Consider the following 20,611-nt stretch of genomic DNA (forward strand, 5'->3'; position numbering starts at 1 on the left):
TTATTTGTGAAGCTATGCTAGTATAAGTCTTATATTGACACTTAAACTTTCCAAAATATAATCAATAATAATTTTACATATTTTCTACCCTAAACTAATATGTAGATTTTAATTACTGGTATATAAATGAGCTACAAAAACTTAAAATTTTTGGACATATGCTTGGCTAATATTGATAAATTTAGAACTGCTTTCAATACATGCAATACTCTTTTGAATTTGGCAAATAATATCAAGTTGACCAGAACTAGTGATATACTTAATTTCAAAAGATGTAGTTTTACAGTGATTTGCCTCAAAGACAGTCTCCTACAAACATGAACAAGTTTGGTCAATGTGGATGTAAATATTAAAAGAAAAGGGTTTTTCGTATTCATTTCAGTTACTGGAAACTTTCAGACTATATTTGAAACCCTGGGTATATGATTCTACTTTTCCAGCTGTAAACCTTGTCACACCTAAACATAGATCCAGTATTTCCGATGGAAACTCGGTGGACAAAGTAAGATGTGCTATACGTGCTCAGTAATACTGACATCGAAGATACAGTATGTAAAAAAAAAAAAAAAGACTGTCTTATTAATGAATTTTAATATTATTACATGCCCAAATGATCATATTTTAAATATATTAGACTAAAATATATTCTAAACTAATTTTACCTGTTCCCTTTCACTCCTTTACTAGCGTGGCTACTGGGACATACACGACAGCGCGGTGGCCTTCGCTCGGCTTCCCGCGGGACAGCCTGGTCCGACTGCGGCAGGAGCCCCTTGCTTCCTCTCCGGCTTCCTCCCAGGGCACTGCGAGCCCCGGGGCGCACCCCCCCCCACCGCCCTCGCGTCCTTCACGCATTCGCCAGGCATTTACTGAGCAGCTACCACGTCAGTTATCGCTCTAAGGCACGTCAGAGAGCACATCCAAGCTGGCTGCCCCCACGAAGCTGTCCCCTCGTTGGGGGGTGTGCATCAAGGGTGAAAGCATAACAAGTACACAGTATGTACGAAAGCAATCAGTAATACCGAAAAACCTCCACACACAGTGAGAGCTGAGAGTGAGTGGGGTGACGGTGGGGGAGGTTACAGGGGCTGGAGATTTAGTGGAGGGGTAGTAAGAGATGACCTAATTGCCATTAGAGGAGGGTGGGGGGTAGGAGGGCAGGTCCAGGGGGCTCTCAGAGCTCCGACATGTACTTGTAGGGTCTGGGCTTTCACTCCGAGTGAGACGGACAGTCCTGCAGAGTTCTGCTTGCGTTTTAGCAGGATGTTTCTGGCTGCTGTGTTCAGCACTGTATGGAGTGGGGCCAGGGTAAAAGCAGGGTGCTCTGTAACAGCAACACAGGCAGGAGCTGATGATGGCTAGGCCAGGGATGGGAGTGGTGAAAAGTGGCAAAATTCTGCAGTTTTCTAAAAGTAGAGCCAAGTTAGAGGCAGAATGTGAAGGAGACGACGGGTCAGACTATCCATGGAGCAAGTTAAACATTTTTTCCCCTTGTCAAATATTTTCAATGGCAGTCCATTATCTAAATCTTAGATTGGTATTCAAGCGCCTATATGCTTTGACCCCAACACCCCCCCCAAATGTCATTTCCTAACACTTTCATCTAGCTGTCCACGGTTTCCTGATGTTCCTGGACCTTTAAAACTGATGATCAAAGAATACAACTCAAAACTATTATTCTTAGGAACCTACTGTATTCCTGCCTCAAGTTCTATGAACAAATTACAAGACAGATATGACCACATTTTAGAAGTGAAGACACAGACATATGAACAAGTACTCGACAAGCTAGCGCCGAAGAGAGCCTACTTTGCAGACAAAACTCTTCCTTTCATTGGAGAATGTTCCTGCTGCAGCCTCTGCCTGGAGCCTCTTCCCTTCCCACGTCTGGTCCAGGTCCCCTGCCACCTTCTCTAAGAAGGTCTCCTTGCCCCTCGGCCAGGACTAGGTCTTCTTCCTCCAAATCAGCTCAAGTAAATCATTTTCACCTCCTTCTCAGCACCTAATACTTCTTCTGTTCCTCATAATAATAACCATAATAGTTAATATTTGTTGTGTTTACTATGTGCTCTATACATTTATAATATGCACGTGACCTTTCTTAATACTTCTCACACTCTTGTGAGCAACTTTATTGTCCAACTCATTTCACAGATGAGCAGAGTGAAGCTCAGAAAGGTGAATTCGGCTGCCCGAGGTCAAAAGCAAGCAAGGCCCGGGGTCAGGGTACAAACGTACATGGTCTCACCCAAAGCTCATTATTTACTACACAACTCCTTATGCTAAGCCACCTTTCATCATGTAAGATTCTTTCTCCTGTTTATTTTTTTAATCTACCTCTCATTTTGCACAATTATTCTGATTAAATTCTGACACAGAATTTAGATTATTTATTCATGCAGACCTGACCTTCCTTAATAACAGACGCTAATTCACTTAGAGAAATAAATACAGAAGGGCCTCATGTGGAAAAAGTAGGTATTGCTAGAAAAAGAAAGCAAAGCTGCTCTTTTTCTTTAGAGTCATGTCTTAATCAACCCATAATATAATTATTAGTTTATGAAATATGCTTATATCAAGTATATTTTAAAGCTTTTAGGTCCCAAGCATTTAGAAAAGAAATAATTAAATGTAGGGGGGAAAAGCACCCTCTGATTTATTCTACATTTAAAAATTAACAAAGACGGTTTATAAATGTCCGCTTTCAGGGGGCAAAGAAACTAAACTGTAAAAAGGCCTGGCCATAGAAACTGAGGAAGGCACTACAGGTACCCAATCAAAGAACTAAAAAGGCATATCACCCAAAGTACAAAAATACTTAATAAAACAGGGGTCTGAAAACTGGCCAAAAAATAGAGGGCGGAACATTTTATTTGGAAACAATTCCAAATGTGCAGAAGAGTTGCATGAATAGAAACAGTCCAAAGAACAACCTTATACTCTTTGACCAGATTTACCTACTTCATCAGGTTCACCATGTGCCAACATGCTCATGAGTGAGAAAATATTCTCATAAGACATTTAGAGGCTGTTGTTGCTGAGACTTTGCATATGCTCAGTCTCTCTCATATAGATGTGTGTATTTATTATATACAAGCAGATGCACACATATGTATATATATATATGTATTATATATCACATAAAAATGTACACAACTAGTTTTTTTCTTTACCATTGAGGGTAAGTTATATACATTATGGCTCTTTACCCCTAAGCACTTCGGTATTTCCTAAGCAGAAGGATATTCTCTCACGTACCATGCTACAATGACCAAATTTAGGAAATTTAACATTGATTCAATACTTGAATCTACCACTTTATTCCAATTTTGTCTACTGGCGCAATTATATCCCTTACAGCATTTCCCTCATTCCAGGGCAGGATCCAGTCTAGGGTCCAGACTACGTTTAGCTTCCATAGCTGTTTAGCCTCTTTTAATCTGGAACCTTTTACCATCTTTCTCCTATTTTTTCATAGCATTAACATTTCTGAAGAATACAACTACACACACACACACCCCTTTTTAAAAAAATAAAACTGTCAGCCCTGGCCGGTTGATCAACGGTTAGGTCCTCGGTTAGAGTATCAGTCCAAGGACCGAAGGGTCTCAGGTTCAATTCTGGTCAAGGGCACATACCTGGGTTTCAGGTTCACTCCGTGGCCCCTGTTGGGGTTGTGCCAGAGGCAACCAACTGATATATCTACACATCGATGTTTCTCTCTCTCTCCTTCCCTGTCTCCCTTCCACTCTATCTAAAAAAAAAAAAAACTCAATGGAAAAATATCCTTGGGTGAGGATTAATAACAACATCAACAAAATAATAAAACTGTCCCTCATTTTAGGTTGGTCTAATATTTTCTTATAACCACATTCAGGTGATACATTCTCAGCCATAATTACTACAAGGTGTTATTGTGTCCCTTTCAAGGTGCCACATTTGGAATCACACATGTCCATTTGGCATCAATTTTTAGCACTGGTGATGGAGTTGTCTGATTTCACTACTGTGTAATTACTATTTTCCCCGTCCACTTAATAAGCAGTTTCTAGAGAGCAACTTTAAAACCATGTTAATATGTAAATATTCTGCTCTTCATCAAAATTTTCCTCTAGATTCAGCATCTGATGATTCTCATCTGGATCCAATCTTTACTAAAACAGATGCAAAATGCTGATTTCCCCAAATTGGCAGCCACTCTGTAGCTACCAGTTGGCACTCAACTGATGGTAACAAGCAAGGAGCTCTCCTTTCTCCCAATTAAAAACGATATGGACTCATGAATTACTGCTTATTTTTCAAAGGCTTGTAATTCATTACTGTATTGAATTATCCTGGTCCCAAGTACGTCCAGATTGGCCAGTAGGAGCCCCTTCAAGCTAGTTCCTTTAACATGCTCCCTTCATTTTGAGCACTTCCTTATTATCTGGTATAACATGTTCCAGACTCCTCTTACCCTTCCCCAGTCCTGACAGCAGTCATTTCTCCAAGGATCCTGGGTTCGTTTTAGTGGGAAACGGTATCTGAGCACTTAGCAATGCTACTGGAGTGTTCTCGGCTCTTTTAGTTGACAGAGCTATGGATACACACACACACATACCCACACAAATATATCTACATACATAAATACATGTGCACAAATACATTCACATGCACATATACATATATTTTAGAAATGATGCATTCACAAGGATGCATTCACAAATGATGCATTCACAGCCAAGTCTAGCCCATCCCACGAAGTTCTTTCTTGACTTCCTTCACTCAATTTCCTACGTCTTTGCTTTTTCATAGAGATTCTGGGCTTCAACAACAATCAACACATTTTTCTGAAACCTGTAATACATCTCAAAATTGTTTCAGAATTGTTTTGACCATACCCCTAAAACAATCAAACATCCTAAAAAAAGGTACAAGATTTGTTTGCAATCCTTTTCCAATTCAACCCCAAATGTCAAACATTTGAACACAAATACTATGGTCATAAGTCACTTCACTTAGTGCTTTCTTTTACTTTCCTTTAGTATGGTTATGATATTCATTTGAAATACAAATGGATTCATTTACTTCAGACTGCTGGTAGTTTTAAGTTCATTTTGCTTTTCCTATCTTTACTGATGTCTTTATACATTTTTTGAATGTGTAGACTATTAATATGCACCCAAAAGTAAAAATTAGATAAAATGGTATTCTCAGAGAGGTGTCTGTCGCTCCCTCCTGTAGCTTATCCACCTGTGTCCAGTCATGTTGCAGATAAAGTTTATTGTTGTGTCCTTTATCTTCCCTTTGATTTCTTTGGTAAAGATAAACAGATGCATATTTTCATTTCTCTTGTTTATAAAAGATAGTGCACTCCTTTATAATTTGCTTTTTAAACTTGATAAAATCTCCTGGAAATCACTCCATATTACCTGAGAGATCTTTCTTATTCTTCCTGCAAAGGCATAGTACTCCACTGCATGTATGTACTACAGTTTATTCAGTCAATTGCCTGTCCTTAGAGATTAAGATAGTTTCTAATATTTTCTAATTACAAATAATACTACAATGAATACTGTGCATATGTATTTTCATATTACTGGAGGTATATCTTATTGCCAGGTTGAAGAGCAAGTGCATATATAGAAATGCCAAATTTTTCTTCATATGGGTGCATCATTTTGCATTACCACCAGCAAGGTATGAGAATGCCTATTTTGAAACAGCAACAGTGCAATATCAAGCTTCTGAATTTCTGCTAATCCGATGGGTGAAAAATTGTATAGGCATTTTTTTTTTTTAATTTTAATTAAAAACTTGCCTTGTTGAGGAAGAATTTACATATAGTAAAATTTACTTCTCCTAGGTACGTAGTTTGATAACTTTGTTTCAACCGAGGTCACAAAAGCTTCTTTTAGAATTTAATAGTTTAAGATATTACATTTAGATCTACAATTCATTCGGAGTTAGCTTTTGAGTACGATATGAGGTAGGGGTCAAGATCATTCCTTTCTCATTTAAGTATTCCCTTGTTATATTATCCTGTATTGTAATAAGCATCTTTCCCCCACTAAACTGTCTGTGAACTCTTTTCAAATATCAAGTGACCACAGTGTGAGTGTGAGTCAATTTCCACTGATGTAGACTGCTGTTAGCTCCAGGTTATTAATATTTGTATAATTGGGCTTTGCATATTAATTTATTCTCTTGCTAGCTTGTGAATTTTTCATTGAGTTAGTTTTATCACCGGTTCCCTAGGGTTTTCTGAATTACTATTATGTACTCTGCAGATAGTTTTATTTTTCTTTTCCAATTCATATGTCCCTAATTGTTTCTCTAGTCTAATTGCATTTTCTTTTGTGTGTGTGCTGTTTTTATCAGGTTTAGGCATCAAATGTTACACTTGCTGCAGTAAAAGAATTTGGAAATTGTCTTTTATTTCATCTACTCTTCAGTTATTTACATAGTTTTAGGGTTGACTGCCAAAGGCTGGGTTAAATACCCCTGTGAAACCATCCAACCTGGTCCCTTTCTATAGGGTTGTTTCTTCCTTTCTTTCTTTTTTGGTACACGCCCCTAGCGGGAACCAAACCCAGAATGCTCTGGTCCGCAGGCCCACGCTCCAACTGCTGAGCCAAACCGGCCAGGGCCTAGGGTTTTTCTTGATAACTATATTTATTCATTAGATATAGGTCTGTTGAGCTTTCTATCTCTACTGAGGTCAGTTCTGGTAAACTATATTTCTCTAAGAAAGCCACTTTCTCTCTCTCTCTTTTTTTCTTTGTTAATCCTCACCGGGCGATATTTTTCCATTGATTTTTAGATAGAGTAGAAGGGAGAGAGGGAGACACATTGATTGGTTGCCTCTCTTACGGGGCCAGGAATCAAACCTGCAACCCGGGTATGTGACTCCAGAATCAAACCTTTGATCCTTTGGTCCGAGAGCCAACACTGCAACTGCTGAGCCAAACCAGCCAGAGCCTAAGAAAACCCTTTTCATTTAGTAAGTGTGTTAATCTCATTCCTATTAGGATGATTATTAGGTTCAGTCTCAATTCTGCCTTATTGTTTTTTTTTTGTTGTTGAAATTATTGAGTACATTATATTTACTGCATTTTATTTCACATCTCCCTTTTGCTTTAGAAAACATATCCTTTGGGTATTTAGGAAGATTTGCATTTTCATTCTATAGGTTACCTTTGCATTATTACTTTTTATAGTGCCTAAAGTCTATTTTTACCTTATCTTTTGCTATTTGATGTCAGTTTTACATGGTATTTGTTGATCATTATCCTTGACTTAAGAAGACAATGATCATATTCTATTTCCCCTTTATTTTCTTCCTTAACCTCTCATTTTAAAAAAATAAATGGCATCTTTTGATTTTTGCCAGACATGTAACGTTTTCGTGTTACTCTGTTACCCATGAATTCACTCTTATCTTAGCCTAAACTATAAAATGACACATATACAATGCTTACTGTCTGGAAACTCTTGACCAAGCTGTTGCCGTAGTGTTTTGGTTAGATGACTCGCATCCTCTCTGGAGTCCTCAGGAATATGGCATCATGTGTACATAGCAAACCGCTCTTCTGCGGCCTGGCATCTGGTTTCCATCTTGTTCCTTTAGTTTCTTGAAATGTTGCTCGGCTACTACCTTACTTTACATATTCTGCTGAGAAGGCTGATGCTGGCCTTTCACTTGGAGGTATGTGCGTTTCTTGCTCTACTTTAAAAGTCTGACAGTTTTACTGGGTATGCCCTAGAGTGGACCTTCCCAGGCCAACTTTCCCCACTACCCAATAATACATTCAGTTATTCTTTTATTGCCAGAAAGTTCTCTTGGATTATAGTTCTACATATTAGTGCTGTTCAGCTGTTTTTATTTACTTCAAGAAACTCTTTTATTTCATTCTCCTTTTCCTCGTTATTTTTCTGGTCTTCTTCAATGCCTTTTCATTTGAATACATTCTTCCTTTGGCAACTTGTAACTTAGCTTTCTTTTCTAACATGATTTTTTTGTCTTTTCCTTTTCTTTCTTTCTAAAGTTTTATCAACTCTCATTTCATTTCTTCCAGGTTTTTTTTTTGGTCAATTTCTAGTCTTAGTTTTTAAATTTTTTTGCTTTTGTTTTTAATCCTCACCCAAGAATATTTTTTTTCCCATTTATCTTCTGATAGAGTGGGAGGGAGAGAGGGAAGGAGAGAGACAGAGAGAAACATCGATGTGAAAGAGACACAACCCCGACCAGGGCTGGGGACTGAATTGCAACTGAAGCACGTGCCCTTGACTGGAACCGAACCTGCGACTCTCCGGTCCATGGGCCAATGTTCTAAGTGCTGAGCCAAATGGACCAGGGCTTAAATTTCTGATTCTTAATGCCATATGCTTGCTTAAGGATCCTTAACTGAGTTTGGAGTGCTGTGGCATAGTCAGCTTCGTGGTTGAGATGTTTTGAAGAGGAACACATTTAATTCATATGGTCTGAGGAAAGCTTTGTTCATATTGCCTGATTGTTTTGTAATGATGGGGACAGATTTTTCCCATACTCTGTTTTCTCTCACAGAAAGAGTTCTCAGTTCAACAGCACCCTCTTCTGTGCAACTTCTTTTATGGATCATGTTGTTGATGGTTGTGGAAGGGGTAGATGGAGGAGGTCTGGTAAGTCTTTCTCTTCATCCATGCCAGATCCTTAATTTCCCCTCTTATGTCCTCCTTTCTCTCTTTAATTTCCGTAAGTTTATTTAAGCCCAATTGATGGCATTACCGGAAGAGAGAGAGAGAGAGATCTCAAGTGCTCTGGAGAATCTCTTTCTCTCTCTCTCTCTCTCTCTCACACACACACTTTTGTTAAAGATTACCTTCTGTGTTACAAGTCATTTGTTCCCCTCTTGATGCAACTGACCAGTCTTTCTGTTTAATGTTTTCACACCGGCCAGGACTGGTGAGAGGTATTCAGTGTCCTCTCTCTCTTCATGTCCTAGTCTCCAAGGGACACCGCCCCTCTCTGTTTATTTCGTTCTCCCCCAGAAGCATCGACTCTCGGGGCTGCTCCTTGGGCTGCACACATTTTCTCCAGTCCTGAGAACCGCCCAGTCTTGACCTCGCTCAGTATTCTGGTGTCAGCTGTTCCATTTTTCTCATTCTGGGGGCGACTTTATGCGTACTTTGTCGGGTTGCTGTTTCTCCCAGTTCTTTTCCAGCGTTTTGAAGCTTCACCTCCTCTGTGCCTTTGTGTTCCCAGTTCCGGAGGCAGGAGAGCCGCAGGACTTGGTTGGATTGTTTAAGAAACAATTTTGTATGCACTCTGAAGGCAGTGGTGTTCTCTGTCACACAGTCCTATTGAAGGTATGTATCCTGTATGACTGTTGTACACTACGGGTTTTATGTTTTCGGGGGGGATAATATTGGGGAGGTTCAAAACCAGGTGATTGCCATTGATCTCTAACAGTGTTCTCTTAACTTTCTACTCTTACTATTTTGTTAGTTATCTGGATATCTATTTTATGATAATGTCATTGTATCTATTTTGTTGTAAGCTACCCAAAATTCTTTGAAGAATGATGCAAAGTGAAAACAAATTTTTACTTTTTAAAAAACTTTTTTTATTGATTTGAGAGGAAAGAGGGAGGGAGGTGTGGGGGCGGAAATCTGTTGTTCCGCTTACGTATACATCATTGTTTGATTCTTGTATGTGCCCTGGCCAGAAACTGATCTTACAACCTTGGCATATCTGGACAACGCTCTAACCAGCTGAGCTACCCGGCCAGGGCCTAAATTTTTAGTTTTTATTATTAAAAAAATAAAAGTAAAAAAATGCTCTGCCTTGCAGGGTTATTTATTTAATTTATTGTTTGTCTTGCTTTATCCTTAATACCATGAGGTATGAGTGGCAGAAGAAAAGGAAAAGATACAAGAGAGAGAAGAGGGGATGAAAAGCAACGCGAACGATCATCCTCAGTCCATGCACACCTGGCTGTGCCCGTCCGGGGGGTTCGGTTCTGACAGCAGCAGTACATCAGCACGGGCACCGCCTCTACGCCTCACGGCCTCTAGCCCCAGGATGTTACACGGCATCCCCGCCTCACGACTACACCGCGTACGTGCGCGCACACCACACATGCAACCCAGCCACTTACCCGTTTCACATTCTGGAGTTCTTCCGTCAATTGTTTCCTTTGCCTTTCTGAGTCAATTAACTTCTCCTGTATTTAAAAACCACTGAATTAATAACTTGTTATGAAGGCATCAGTGAGTATCATTTTTAGGTTTTTGTTTCAAAACTTATACATTTCCCAAATATCCAACTGCTACAATCTGAAGTACAGTTCCATCACTTTTCTGACTCTATATATACACCATTTAAAAGTAATTAGTGCCCTGCCCTGTTCGGCTCAGCAGCTGGAGCGTTGGCCTACGGACCAGTGAGTCCTGGGTTCGGTTCCCGCTAGGGGCACGTACAAAAAATAATAATAATAATAATAATAATAATAATAATAATAATTAGTTTTACAGTATAAATGTGATGAAAATGGATTTTCTGTTTTTTAGCCATTTTGTAAAGTTTCAAAATCTGAGGTCCTAAATAAGTTAATCGGGTTCAAAATGTATAAATATTAACAACATTCTGGGTAATAGCTATCATCGTCAAAGAGCTTCCAAACGAAAGAGCAGCGTCACAACGCAGAAGTCTCCTGTCCTAAAGAGGACATGTGAAACTGAGCTGAACACCATCTTCCTAATTCAGCTTCTTCTTGAACTTCAGTTAAGCATATACCCTAAAATGTTCACTTTTACGTATATCCTAAATAAATCTACATGTTATTGATCAAATCAGAAATACTAAGAATAATAGGAGAAACATTTTACTATAAACTTGAACAGAGGAATTGTTTGAAGATTACATTGAGTAGTACTCATGGCAACACTGCAACGTTTATGAGAAGCAATCTGCTTTCTGGGGTATTCCCGCTCATTCTTGTCTAAGAGATGAAATGAAGGTATATGGAGAGGAATAGACTACAGCAATCTAACGAGTCTGCCTCCGACCGGGAGCCAAGAAACTGCTGGCTGCCATGCTTTGATGCTCTGGCAAGTCACCTTCACTCTCTGTGTCCTAGTTTTTTGCATCTGTAAAATGCAAAATATATCTATTTTCATTCAGTTTTGCACAGCAGCAGCAATGTGAACCCTGCAGAAAGGATTTAAGTTAAATAAAGCCCATAGCACTTTAAAAAATCATTCTTGCAAAATGAAACCAGACATTAGCATCAAATTATCTTGGTTTCATTTTTATTTGTACCTTAAGTCAGACATAAAGATTAGAGATATCACAGGATAATGAGAAGCAATAAGAGACCATTCACACACTCTATGAACTTCATTTAACATTTATTTGTGTGTGTGTGTGTGTGTGTGTGTGTGTGTGTAATCCAAAGAGAAAAAATGAAAGTGCAAACATCATCTCAAATAAAATATTATCGCTTTGAATACTCTTTTATATAGCTGAAGAAGTGGGTCTCAGACAATAGATAGGGTTTCAGGTAAAGGAAATTTCAATGATATCACATTAGGATATGTTCAGTTACATTTCATAAACTTTGAATATGAATTCTGATTATTGAATAGCTCTTCAGGGGAGCTTGTTTAAATGTTACATGAACACAGTTTTAAATTACAATTTATTATTAATTATAATTATTAATAATTAATGCTGACATTCAAATAAAAACTGAACTACATCACTAAATTTAGCAATGGTAAATATTAAGAAAATGAAAAAGATCTGAGAGCCTCTGAAAATTCTGATGAACCATAAAATTTAATGGTTTGTACAGAGGCAAATTATATAAAAATGCTATCTTACCAAGGTAACCAACAGTGCAGATATTTTCTAAGAGGATATGAGGAAACTATCGTCCATCTATTTTTAAAACTGAACTTATTTTTAAAACTAAATGTATAACTCTTAGTTGTTATAGCAAAAAATGTGGAAAGATAGTTGTTTCGAAGTTGTAATAAGTATATAAAATACCCCTTTAGTAATGGCATGATGCTGATATGCATTTGGAAGAAACATGAATTGGCAAAGCCTTTTTGAAAGGGGATTTGGTAACATATATAATATTTTATTTGTCTATACCTTTGAGAAAACAATTTCACTTTCAGAAATTTATTCAATTTGTACTTTTATAATTTTACAATCATGGAAAGAAACATCTACAAAGCTATTTATGATGGAATTATTTTTAATAATGAAAAACTGAAAACAGCCCAACTATTCAATATGAAGAAACTGGCTAAATAACCTAGGGCAGAAGCGTGTGATGATTAGCAGAGCCCTTGAAAAGAATTTGGCCTATCTGTGTACAGCAACTGGAAAAGTAGCCCAAGATGCAATGCTGACAAAGAGAAAAGAGAAGGCAGGTTGCAAAAAAGTGTGCAATGCATGAAACAATTTTGCAAAAGTTAAAAAAATATATGTAATTAATATATTTATATATATATATATATATACACACACATTGATTTTTTTAAAGTATGACTGGTTATCTAGAACAAGTCTATAAAGGGTAAACAAGATATGTTTAACAATGGCTTCCTATAGAGGACGGCATTTAAAAACTAAGGTAGTAAGAAAATTTCTTTATTTTTTTGGGTGTAATAATTTTGTTTTAATAAAAATTAAATAAATAAACACTAGAATTTCACTTATTTAAGAAAATAATTAAAAGTAACATTAAAATGTATTCCTATGTTGAATTAATAGTAAATCAAGTAGTTATGTTGCTTTTCTTGCAGATTTGAAAAATATAATGGCTTCCTATAAAAATTAGGATGTAGCCTGACCGGTGTGGCTCAGTGGTTGAGCGTCGACCCATGCACCAAGAGGTCGCCAGTTCGATTCCTGGTCAGGGCACATGCCCAGGTTGTGGGCCAAATCCCCAGTGGGGGGCATGCAGAGATGGCCAATCGATGTTCGCTCTCATTGATGTTTCTCTCTCTCTCTTCTCCCTTCGTCTCTCTCTCTCTAAAATCAATAAAAAAAAAAAATTAGGATATAATTTAAATTTAATATTCTATTAAACACAGAATGAAACCATATTAAGAGAATCAAAATCTTAAAGTACATTTGGTATATATTGTGCATTTTTTTTCCTCCCTCAAATCTTATTGCCTTAATTCCAAATTATGTTCGCCTAACAGGATGTCCCTGAAGCATGCCCACGACCATGGAGAAGAAGTCCTTATCAATCAGCATCTGAGGATCCATACTGTCATGTGTTGCTTCGTTGGCTCCTTACATTATCTTTGTTGGCTCCTCATCTTTGCAACCAATGTGAGGAAAAAAGGGAATCAGAAGTAGCCAAATCAGAAAGTATGAGTAAAAACCACTGTGTACACTGAATCTTCCATGGATATTATGAAATATAAATAAAAAGTGTGTGTGAACTGAAAAATTAACTCTCTAAAGATCAACTGAAGAAATAAATGTCAGATTGTTTGATATTAATATTTAATATTGACCACAATTACTATTAAGCTGTTTGATATTAAGTGTCTTTAATTAAAAATAAAACTAAGCCCCAATACTTCAGAATTCAACACGAGATAATTTCTTCCTTTTTTCTAAAGAAAATGTGAGACAGCTAACCAGGAGGTTACCTTAAGTGCACGCACTTCCTCCAAGGCGTCATTTCTCTCCCGCTTAAGCCGGTCCATTTCATCTGCCTCGAAGGCGTCGCAGGCAATAAGCTGTCAACATTAACACATAACAGAAAAATTATGTGTTACATGCTAATTATAGAATGAGCACAAAAATCCTTTTTGACGAGGCTGAGGAGTCATTTGATTGGGTAAAAGAGAATGTTAAAGTAATCTGGGGTGACTTCACTCACTGATGTTTAATCTTACATTGTTGCTACTTACAACAAAATTTAGATGATTAGCAGGTATACATACTCTGTTGTCATCTTTATGATTCTTATTTAACAATATAATTTTCCTTGAAACGTCAAATCCCAAGACTGTGGTTATAATGTTAAAAAGACTTTATGAGCTATCAAAATAAACTATGCCCTAAAGACATCCACTCCAAATGCATGGACTCTAAAGCTAACAAAATGCTGTTTATGTAAACCCAGTAAAGTACATTAATTGATTATGTGTCTTGTGTTAAACATAATTAAACGTAACAGTCAAGTGGCTTAAAAAGATTCCTGCACAGAAACTGTCTTGAAGATAATATTAATAATTCATGCACAAGTGAATAATAACAACAAAAAATAGCAGAGTTGACAGTCTCCCTTATTTTTAATATGATCTCTTTGGCAGTTAATTGCAAAGTAAAAAACAATGGCAATTTTATCAGAGATTAAAATCCAAGTCTATTTACAGCCATCTTCTATGTAGAAGTTTATAACAGAACTAAAAGTAAAGTTTAGAAAATATGATTTAAAGGATTAAGTAGAGAAGGCAACTGAATACAGAGTAGAAAAAGATAATACAAACAATAATGTCACATTGTAGTTGTTCTATATATATTTAATATTTACAGATGAGTATATAGAGAAGTGGCTATAAAGTTTTTACTGCTACACACAGTGCAAATATAATTTATATCATGACCCAGTATAAGTAAAACATTGCTCACTCTTATTACATACAGTTCACTTTGGTATTTCCGTTCTACTATATTTCATTTGTTGAAATGGTGGTTACAATCCACCAAACTGACTAGCAAGAACCGAAACTGGGAAAAGTCTGCATTAGGGAATTTAGAGTGTTTTCTCTATGATTTTAAGATAATCCATGTAGGGTACTTAATTAACATGGAAAACCCGTCATATTAAGGTGAACTAGAGTCTGCAAGTTTACAATAAATGTAGGCTCCAACTATGCCTTTTCTGTGTGTAACCTTGGGCCAGCAGCAGGTATAGCAATATGTAAATTTTTATATAGCCATGGTGATTAGATTCACAGTAAGATAATTATCTTTTTGGTTCTAAATGCCATATTATTCCAAAACTAAAAGTTTTTTGTCGACTAAACAAAAGTAGACGGACTTATAATGACTCAGCAATGCTTCCTTCCTAAAAGACAGTATCTCAAGAAATGTGAGTCAGACAAAATGATAAACAAAAGAAGCTAGTTACAGAAGAGTCCATATGTATGATTCTATTTATCATGAAAATCAAGAACAGGAAAAAGTAATCTATGCTGATCAAAGTCAAAATAGTGGTCCATTTCACTGTAAAAGTGGGAGACACAGCCCACTGGAGAGTTGGCACAAAGAAGCCTTTTGAGTGGTGATGACACGTGAGACACTAATAGAAATTCATCAAGTTGTACATCTGAGATTTTTGGTTACTGTGTCCATTACGCATCAGTAAAAATATTTTTAAAAAGTAAATTAAGAAAAAGACAATCCAAGAAACAGAAACATGAATAAAAGAAGAAAAAAGCATCCCTAACGGATAGATTATAAAATCTGCCTCTCGTTGTTTATGACAAAAAGGTCCAGGGGGTAACCATAGTGGAATTTCCCCTCCTTCACAGACTGTCAGCATCCTCAACCACAGATCAATTGATAAACTTCAAATGAGGTATTATACTGTTGTTGTTGTTGTTTTTTTACTCAAAAAACAACTGGGCATTATACTACAAAATAATGCAATATGTTTATTTGTTTCTGGTGAGCTACTTGACAAGCAATGATTTTTATAGTATTTTCCAAATTATGCCACATGACCCATTAGTGCATTACAAGACATGAGATAGAACTGAGTACTGAATAAGAATGCCATGGTGGCCCTGGCCAGTTTGGCTCAGTGGTAGAGCATTGGCCCGCGGATCAATGAGTCGTGGGTTCGATTTCGGCTAAGGGCATATATACCTCAGTTGTGGTTCGTCCCAGCCCTGGTCCGGGTCATGTGGAAGGCGACCAGTCGATGTGTTCCTCTCCACGTCAATGTTTCTCTCTCTTTCCCTTTCCTTTCTCCCCCTCTCTCTCCCTCCCACTTTATCTGAAGATAAACAGAAAAATATCCTCAGGGTGAGGATTAAATAAAAAAAGAATGCGCTGATGTAGAAAAGGTAAGAGATGTTTTCAGACTTTTGTTTCAATTCCACATGTGAACGTGGTAAAGTAAAATGTACTCTTATGGTGGATTCCTGTGTGGGGGGAAAAGGAAAGGCAACATTTTATGGGGATATCTTCTGTGTGCTGAAAAGCACAATACGACAAAGGAAATCTTATACATGGATACTATGACTACTGTCCAACATTCTGATCTGAAGCTACAAACAGTAGATTATTGGCGTGCAGGAGACCTTGAACAATTACCATCAGCACTTTGTTTTTGCTTTGAACACATTCTTATCTGCAATACAATCGTATTAGTAAGAAGGAAGTAACTACTAATTTGGAGCATGAGAATTTCTTTGCAGCTGCTGAAAGCATGCTCATACAAAGCACTCTGAATTCCTCACTTCACTTACATGCCTTTCCTCGGCAAACATGGGGATGGTCGCTCTGCGAACTGTTGGGTGGTAAGAAAACAATGCTCTGCTGAGGATATTAAATAGGTAAAAACATAACATCTAAAGCAGTGGAAGAAAAACTGTGCTCTTCTACCTTCGGTTTTCCTACCCGAAATGCTACAGAATCGGTTCTGATAAACCAGTGGCTCAATTCTGGGCCATCTGGGTGACCTGAGAGTTTCCAAACAACAAGGTCCTTGGGAACTCTCATTCTCAACAACAGGAACTCTCATATATTGCTGGTGGGAATGAAATACTGCACAGCCACTTTGGAAGACAGTTTGGTGGTTTCTTACAAAACTAAACATCTTCTTACCATAACTGCACTCTTTGGTATTTACCCAAAGGGGCTGAAAACATATATCCACACAAAAACCTGCACATGGATATTTGCAGCAGCTTTATTTGTAATTGCCAAAACTTGGCTGGTTAATGAATAAATAAACTGTGGTACATCCAGACAATGGAATATTAATCAGTGCTAAAAAGATGTGAAAAATTACAGAGGACGCTTAAATGCATGTTACTGACTGAAAGAAGCCAATGCGAAAAGGCTGCTATATATTGTATGATTCCAGCTACATTACATTGTAGAAAGCATAAATCTATGGAGACAATAAAAGGATCAGTGGTTGCTGGGGTGTGGGGGCGTGAAGAGATGAACAGGTGGAGCAGAGAAGATTTTTAGGGCATTAAAAGTACTCTGTACGACACTATAATGATCAATACATATAAGCACACATTTGTCCAAACCCACACAGAATGTACACCTTTTTTGCAGCAAAATGATAGGTTGATCAATGAAAGATTTTTAAGCATACTGTATGCTTGAAATTATACCATATCAGGGTAATGTTCTAGGGTGATATGGAATAGAAATAAGAGTTAAAAGAAAAAAAAGATGATACATTTCTGAGAATAAAAATGTATACAGGAATTTTCTTTTAAATAAATGCTATGAATATCAAATACTGTTGTGTTTAGATCCCATCTGATACATTATAAAAAGTTATATAACACTTTTCTTTAAAAAAGAAAAATACATATAATCACTGAAAACCAAACCAAAACACCAACCGAAAGAAAGGTGGTATAGCTACATGATTAGACTAAGTTAATTATAAAGCCAGAAACATTCTAAAGGTGAAGAAATTCTGTCAGGATATAACAATTCTAAAATTGTATACAACTAATGATATAGCCTCATAATATATAAAGAAAACATTAGAACTAAATGGGAGATATTTTACAATCTTTCTCTCTTAGTAATGGATAATAAAAGATGACCAAAAAATTGATTAAGGAAATAGACAGTTAAAAATAAAATAGAAAATTTGAACCACATGATTAACAACCTTGACCTATTTGACATATGGAGAGAACTTCACTCAATAAGTACAGAATATACATGCTTTTCAAAAGATGAGAAACATTTTATAAAATTGACTATATGCAGGCTCTATGATCAGAGAATTAATACCAGATAGATGTAGTCTCTAACCTCAGTGAAATTAAACTAGAAATCAGTGACCAGAAGGGAACTATATAACTAGAAAATGTTTAAAACAGTTCCAACTAAGGGTCAAAGAAGCAATCACTAATAAACATCTTTACTAATCATCAATTTAAAAATGATTTAAAATATCCCATTTCTAAGAGAATGAAACACTAGAGCATACCTACTTATTCATCTAACAACAAACATTCAAGACATAAATAAAGCAAGCTATATTTTCCTCTTTCCAAAACATCAACAAAGACCTAAATGAATGGAGAATCATGCTCATATCTCCCAAACCACACTCTAAATTCTAGTTATTTATTTTATTTATTTATTTATTTTGTTACTCTTCACCCAAGGATATTTTTCCATTGATTTTTGATAAAGTGGAAGGGAGGGAGGGAGAGAGAGAAACAGAAACATCAATGTAAGAGAGACACATCGATTGATTGCTTCTTGCATGACCCCGACCATGGGCTGATGCTCTAACCACTGAGCAAAACGGGCCAGGGCAATTATAATTTTTTCAAAAGTTCCAATTTAATTTTTATTATAATGGCAAAATGACTCTAATGATCACCTAGATCAAAACCAAGAAATTAAAAAAAAAAAATTAAGGCCTTCACCTACCAGGTAACAATGAATCTAGAACTATAAAGCTAGACAAATTAAAATAATAACAGTGCTGGCAAGGAGAAGGGATCAGTGAAACACAGTGGTGGGTCTAGGCACAGATCTGTGTATCTAACGAGACGCTGAGTATACGATAAAGTTCATATTTCAAATTAGTGGCAAAAGTGAAGGACAGTTATTTAAAAAATGATAGTGGAACAAAGGGCAAGTGGTTATCCGTTAGCGGTCCTACTTCATGCACAGACAGACAAGAATACATTTTGAATGAATTAAATCTATAAATTATATAAAATATAAATTGGGAGAACCTTCTTTAATATAATATCAAAAATCAGTAATGCCAAGTACTAAAACATTTGACTAGAACAAATGACTTATGAAGTTAATAGATTTCTAATTTAAGTCCACTGAGGTTAGAGACCTATTCCATTTTACATAAAGCACAAACCAGGCCAAACCAGTCTACATTGTTAGAAGGCAAAAGGGTAGTGACCTTGACTGGGGGGTGGGGGAAGAGTACCAGCAAATGGAAGGAAATGTGGGGGTAAGAGCGTTAGTGTCCTGACAATGCATTTCTTTAATGTCGATCTGGGTGCCGATTACATGAGGATGGGACAGACGGTAAGACTGCAGAGGATATATATGATATGAGTACTTTCCTTTGGTAAATTTAGGGATGGGATTAACTTGAGGGAATAGTGAGAAAGAAGAATGAAGGAAATCAAGACAAAATTTTACTTTTGATTTTAAATTAATCTGTTTTATATATTTATCCAAGAAGCATGTATTATTTGCATAATTTATAAGAAACATTGAAAAATTTTTTAAAAGCCCACATTCATGACACTAACATTGAAGACTTATGATTTAAGAACAATCAAGACAATTCTGCAGGGCACACCCTACCTGTGAATCTAATAGGTTGGAAATTTCACGTGCACCAACGTTGACTTCATCCAACTGCAAGCAAAACAAGTTTCTGGCAACCTGGACAAAATCTAAAATGGAACACATTTCAGTAAGAACATATATTTAACCTCATCTAAATATATCTCATTTTTTTCTATATGAAGTTGAAGCTATGTGTTATAACTAATGCTTAAAATTTAACTTAAATAAGTTGCCTTAAAATAGTATTAACTGAAGTGAAAGATAAATATAAGTTTAAATAAAAAGTAAAGAGAGAAACTGGTTTTAACTTACTTCATTTAACCTTGCTGAAGTTAATAAATAAGTTAAGATAATCATAAAGCAAATGTATATCACAGGCATAACTATTCCTCCAACTCTTTTTTTTTAAATCCTCACCCAAGGATATTTTTCCATTAATCTTCAGATAGAGTGGGAGGGGGAGAGAGAAAGACATTTTTGTGAGAGAGACACATTGATTGGTTGCCTCTAGCATGACCCTGACCAGGACCGGGGAGCAAACTGCAACTGAGGTACATGCCCTTGACCGGAATCCAACCACGCGTGACTCTATGGTCCGAGGGCCAACACTTAACTGCTGAGCCAAACTGGCCAGGGCGTATTCCTCCAACTCTTAAATTATGAGTAGAACTTTTTCTGAAACATATGACAATATTATGATTTACAGTTATTCTAGCTGGAAGAACCCAAGATTTAATAATAATATTGTAAAGCCTCTATGGGCTATGGTGGTGCTTTGCAAATTTCATCCTAAGAATTTTACGAGGTAGGTCCTCTTATACTCTCCATTTACAGTTTGGGGCTAAGACAAGCTAACTCTCTAAAATCCCCCAAGGCCACTTGACAAATAAGTAACAGAACAAGATTCCATTTAAGGTCTGACAAAGAGGCATATACTCTTGATTGTTACATAACACAGCCAGAGCAAATGATAAGCTTTTTTGGACATGGAGTGTGACCTATTCATCTATTTACCCTCACATGTTTTTATCTTGACTACTATGTTTTTATTTTTTTAATTTATTT

At 36.7% G+C, this 20,611-nt stretch overlaps 1 protein-coding gene across 3 annotated transcripts in view; it reads right to left on the reverse strand.

Annotated features, from left to right (window-relative positions):
- The window catches only part of STXBP4 (syntaxin binding protein 4), a 161,184-nt gene that overhangs the window by 97,563 nt on the left and 43,010 nt on the right, over positions 1–20,611 (reverse strand). For all 3 annotated transcript variants that reach the window (XM_036269480.1, XM_036269479.1, XM_036269481.1), the window contains exons 10-12: positions 19,562–19,653; positions 13,645–13,734; positions 10,119–10,184 (exon numbers count right to left, since the gene is read on the reverse strand). In XM_036269480.1, the coding sequence (XP_036125373.1) occupies positions 10,119–10,184; positions 13,645–13,734; positions 19,562–19,653 (248 nt within the window). The remainder of the gene's footprint in view (positions 1–10,118; positions 10,185–13,644; positions 13,735–19,561; positions 19,654–20,611) is intronic.

Source organism: Molossus molossus, unplaced genomic scaffold (genome assembly GCF_014108415.1).
Source record: "Molossus molossus isolate mMolMol1 unplaced genomic scaffold, mMolMol1.p scaffold_m16_p_19, whole genome shotgun sequence".
Taxonomy (NCBI): domain Eukaryota; kingdom Metazoa; phylum Chordata; class Mammalia; order Chiroptera; family Molossidae; genus Molossus; species Molossus molossus.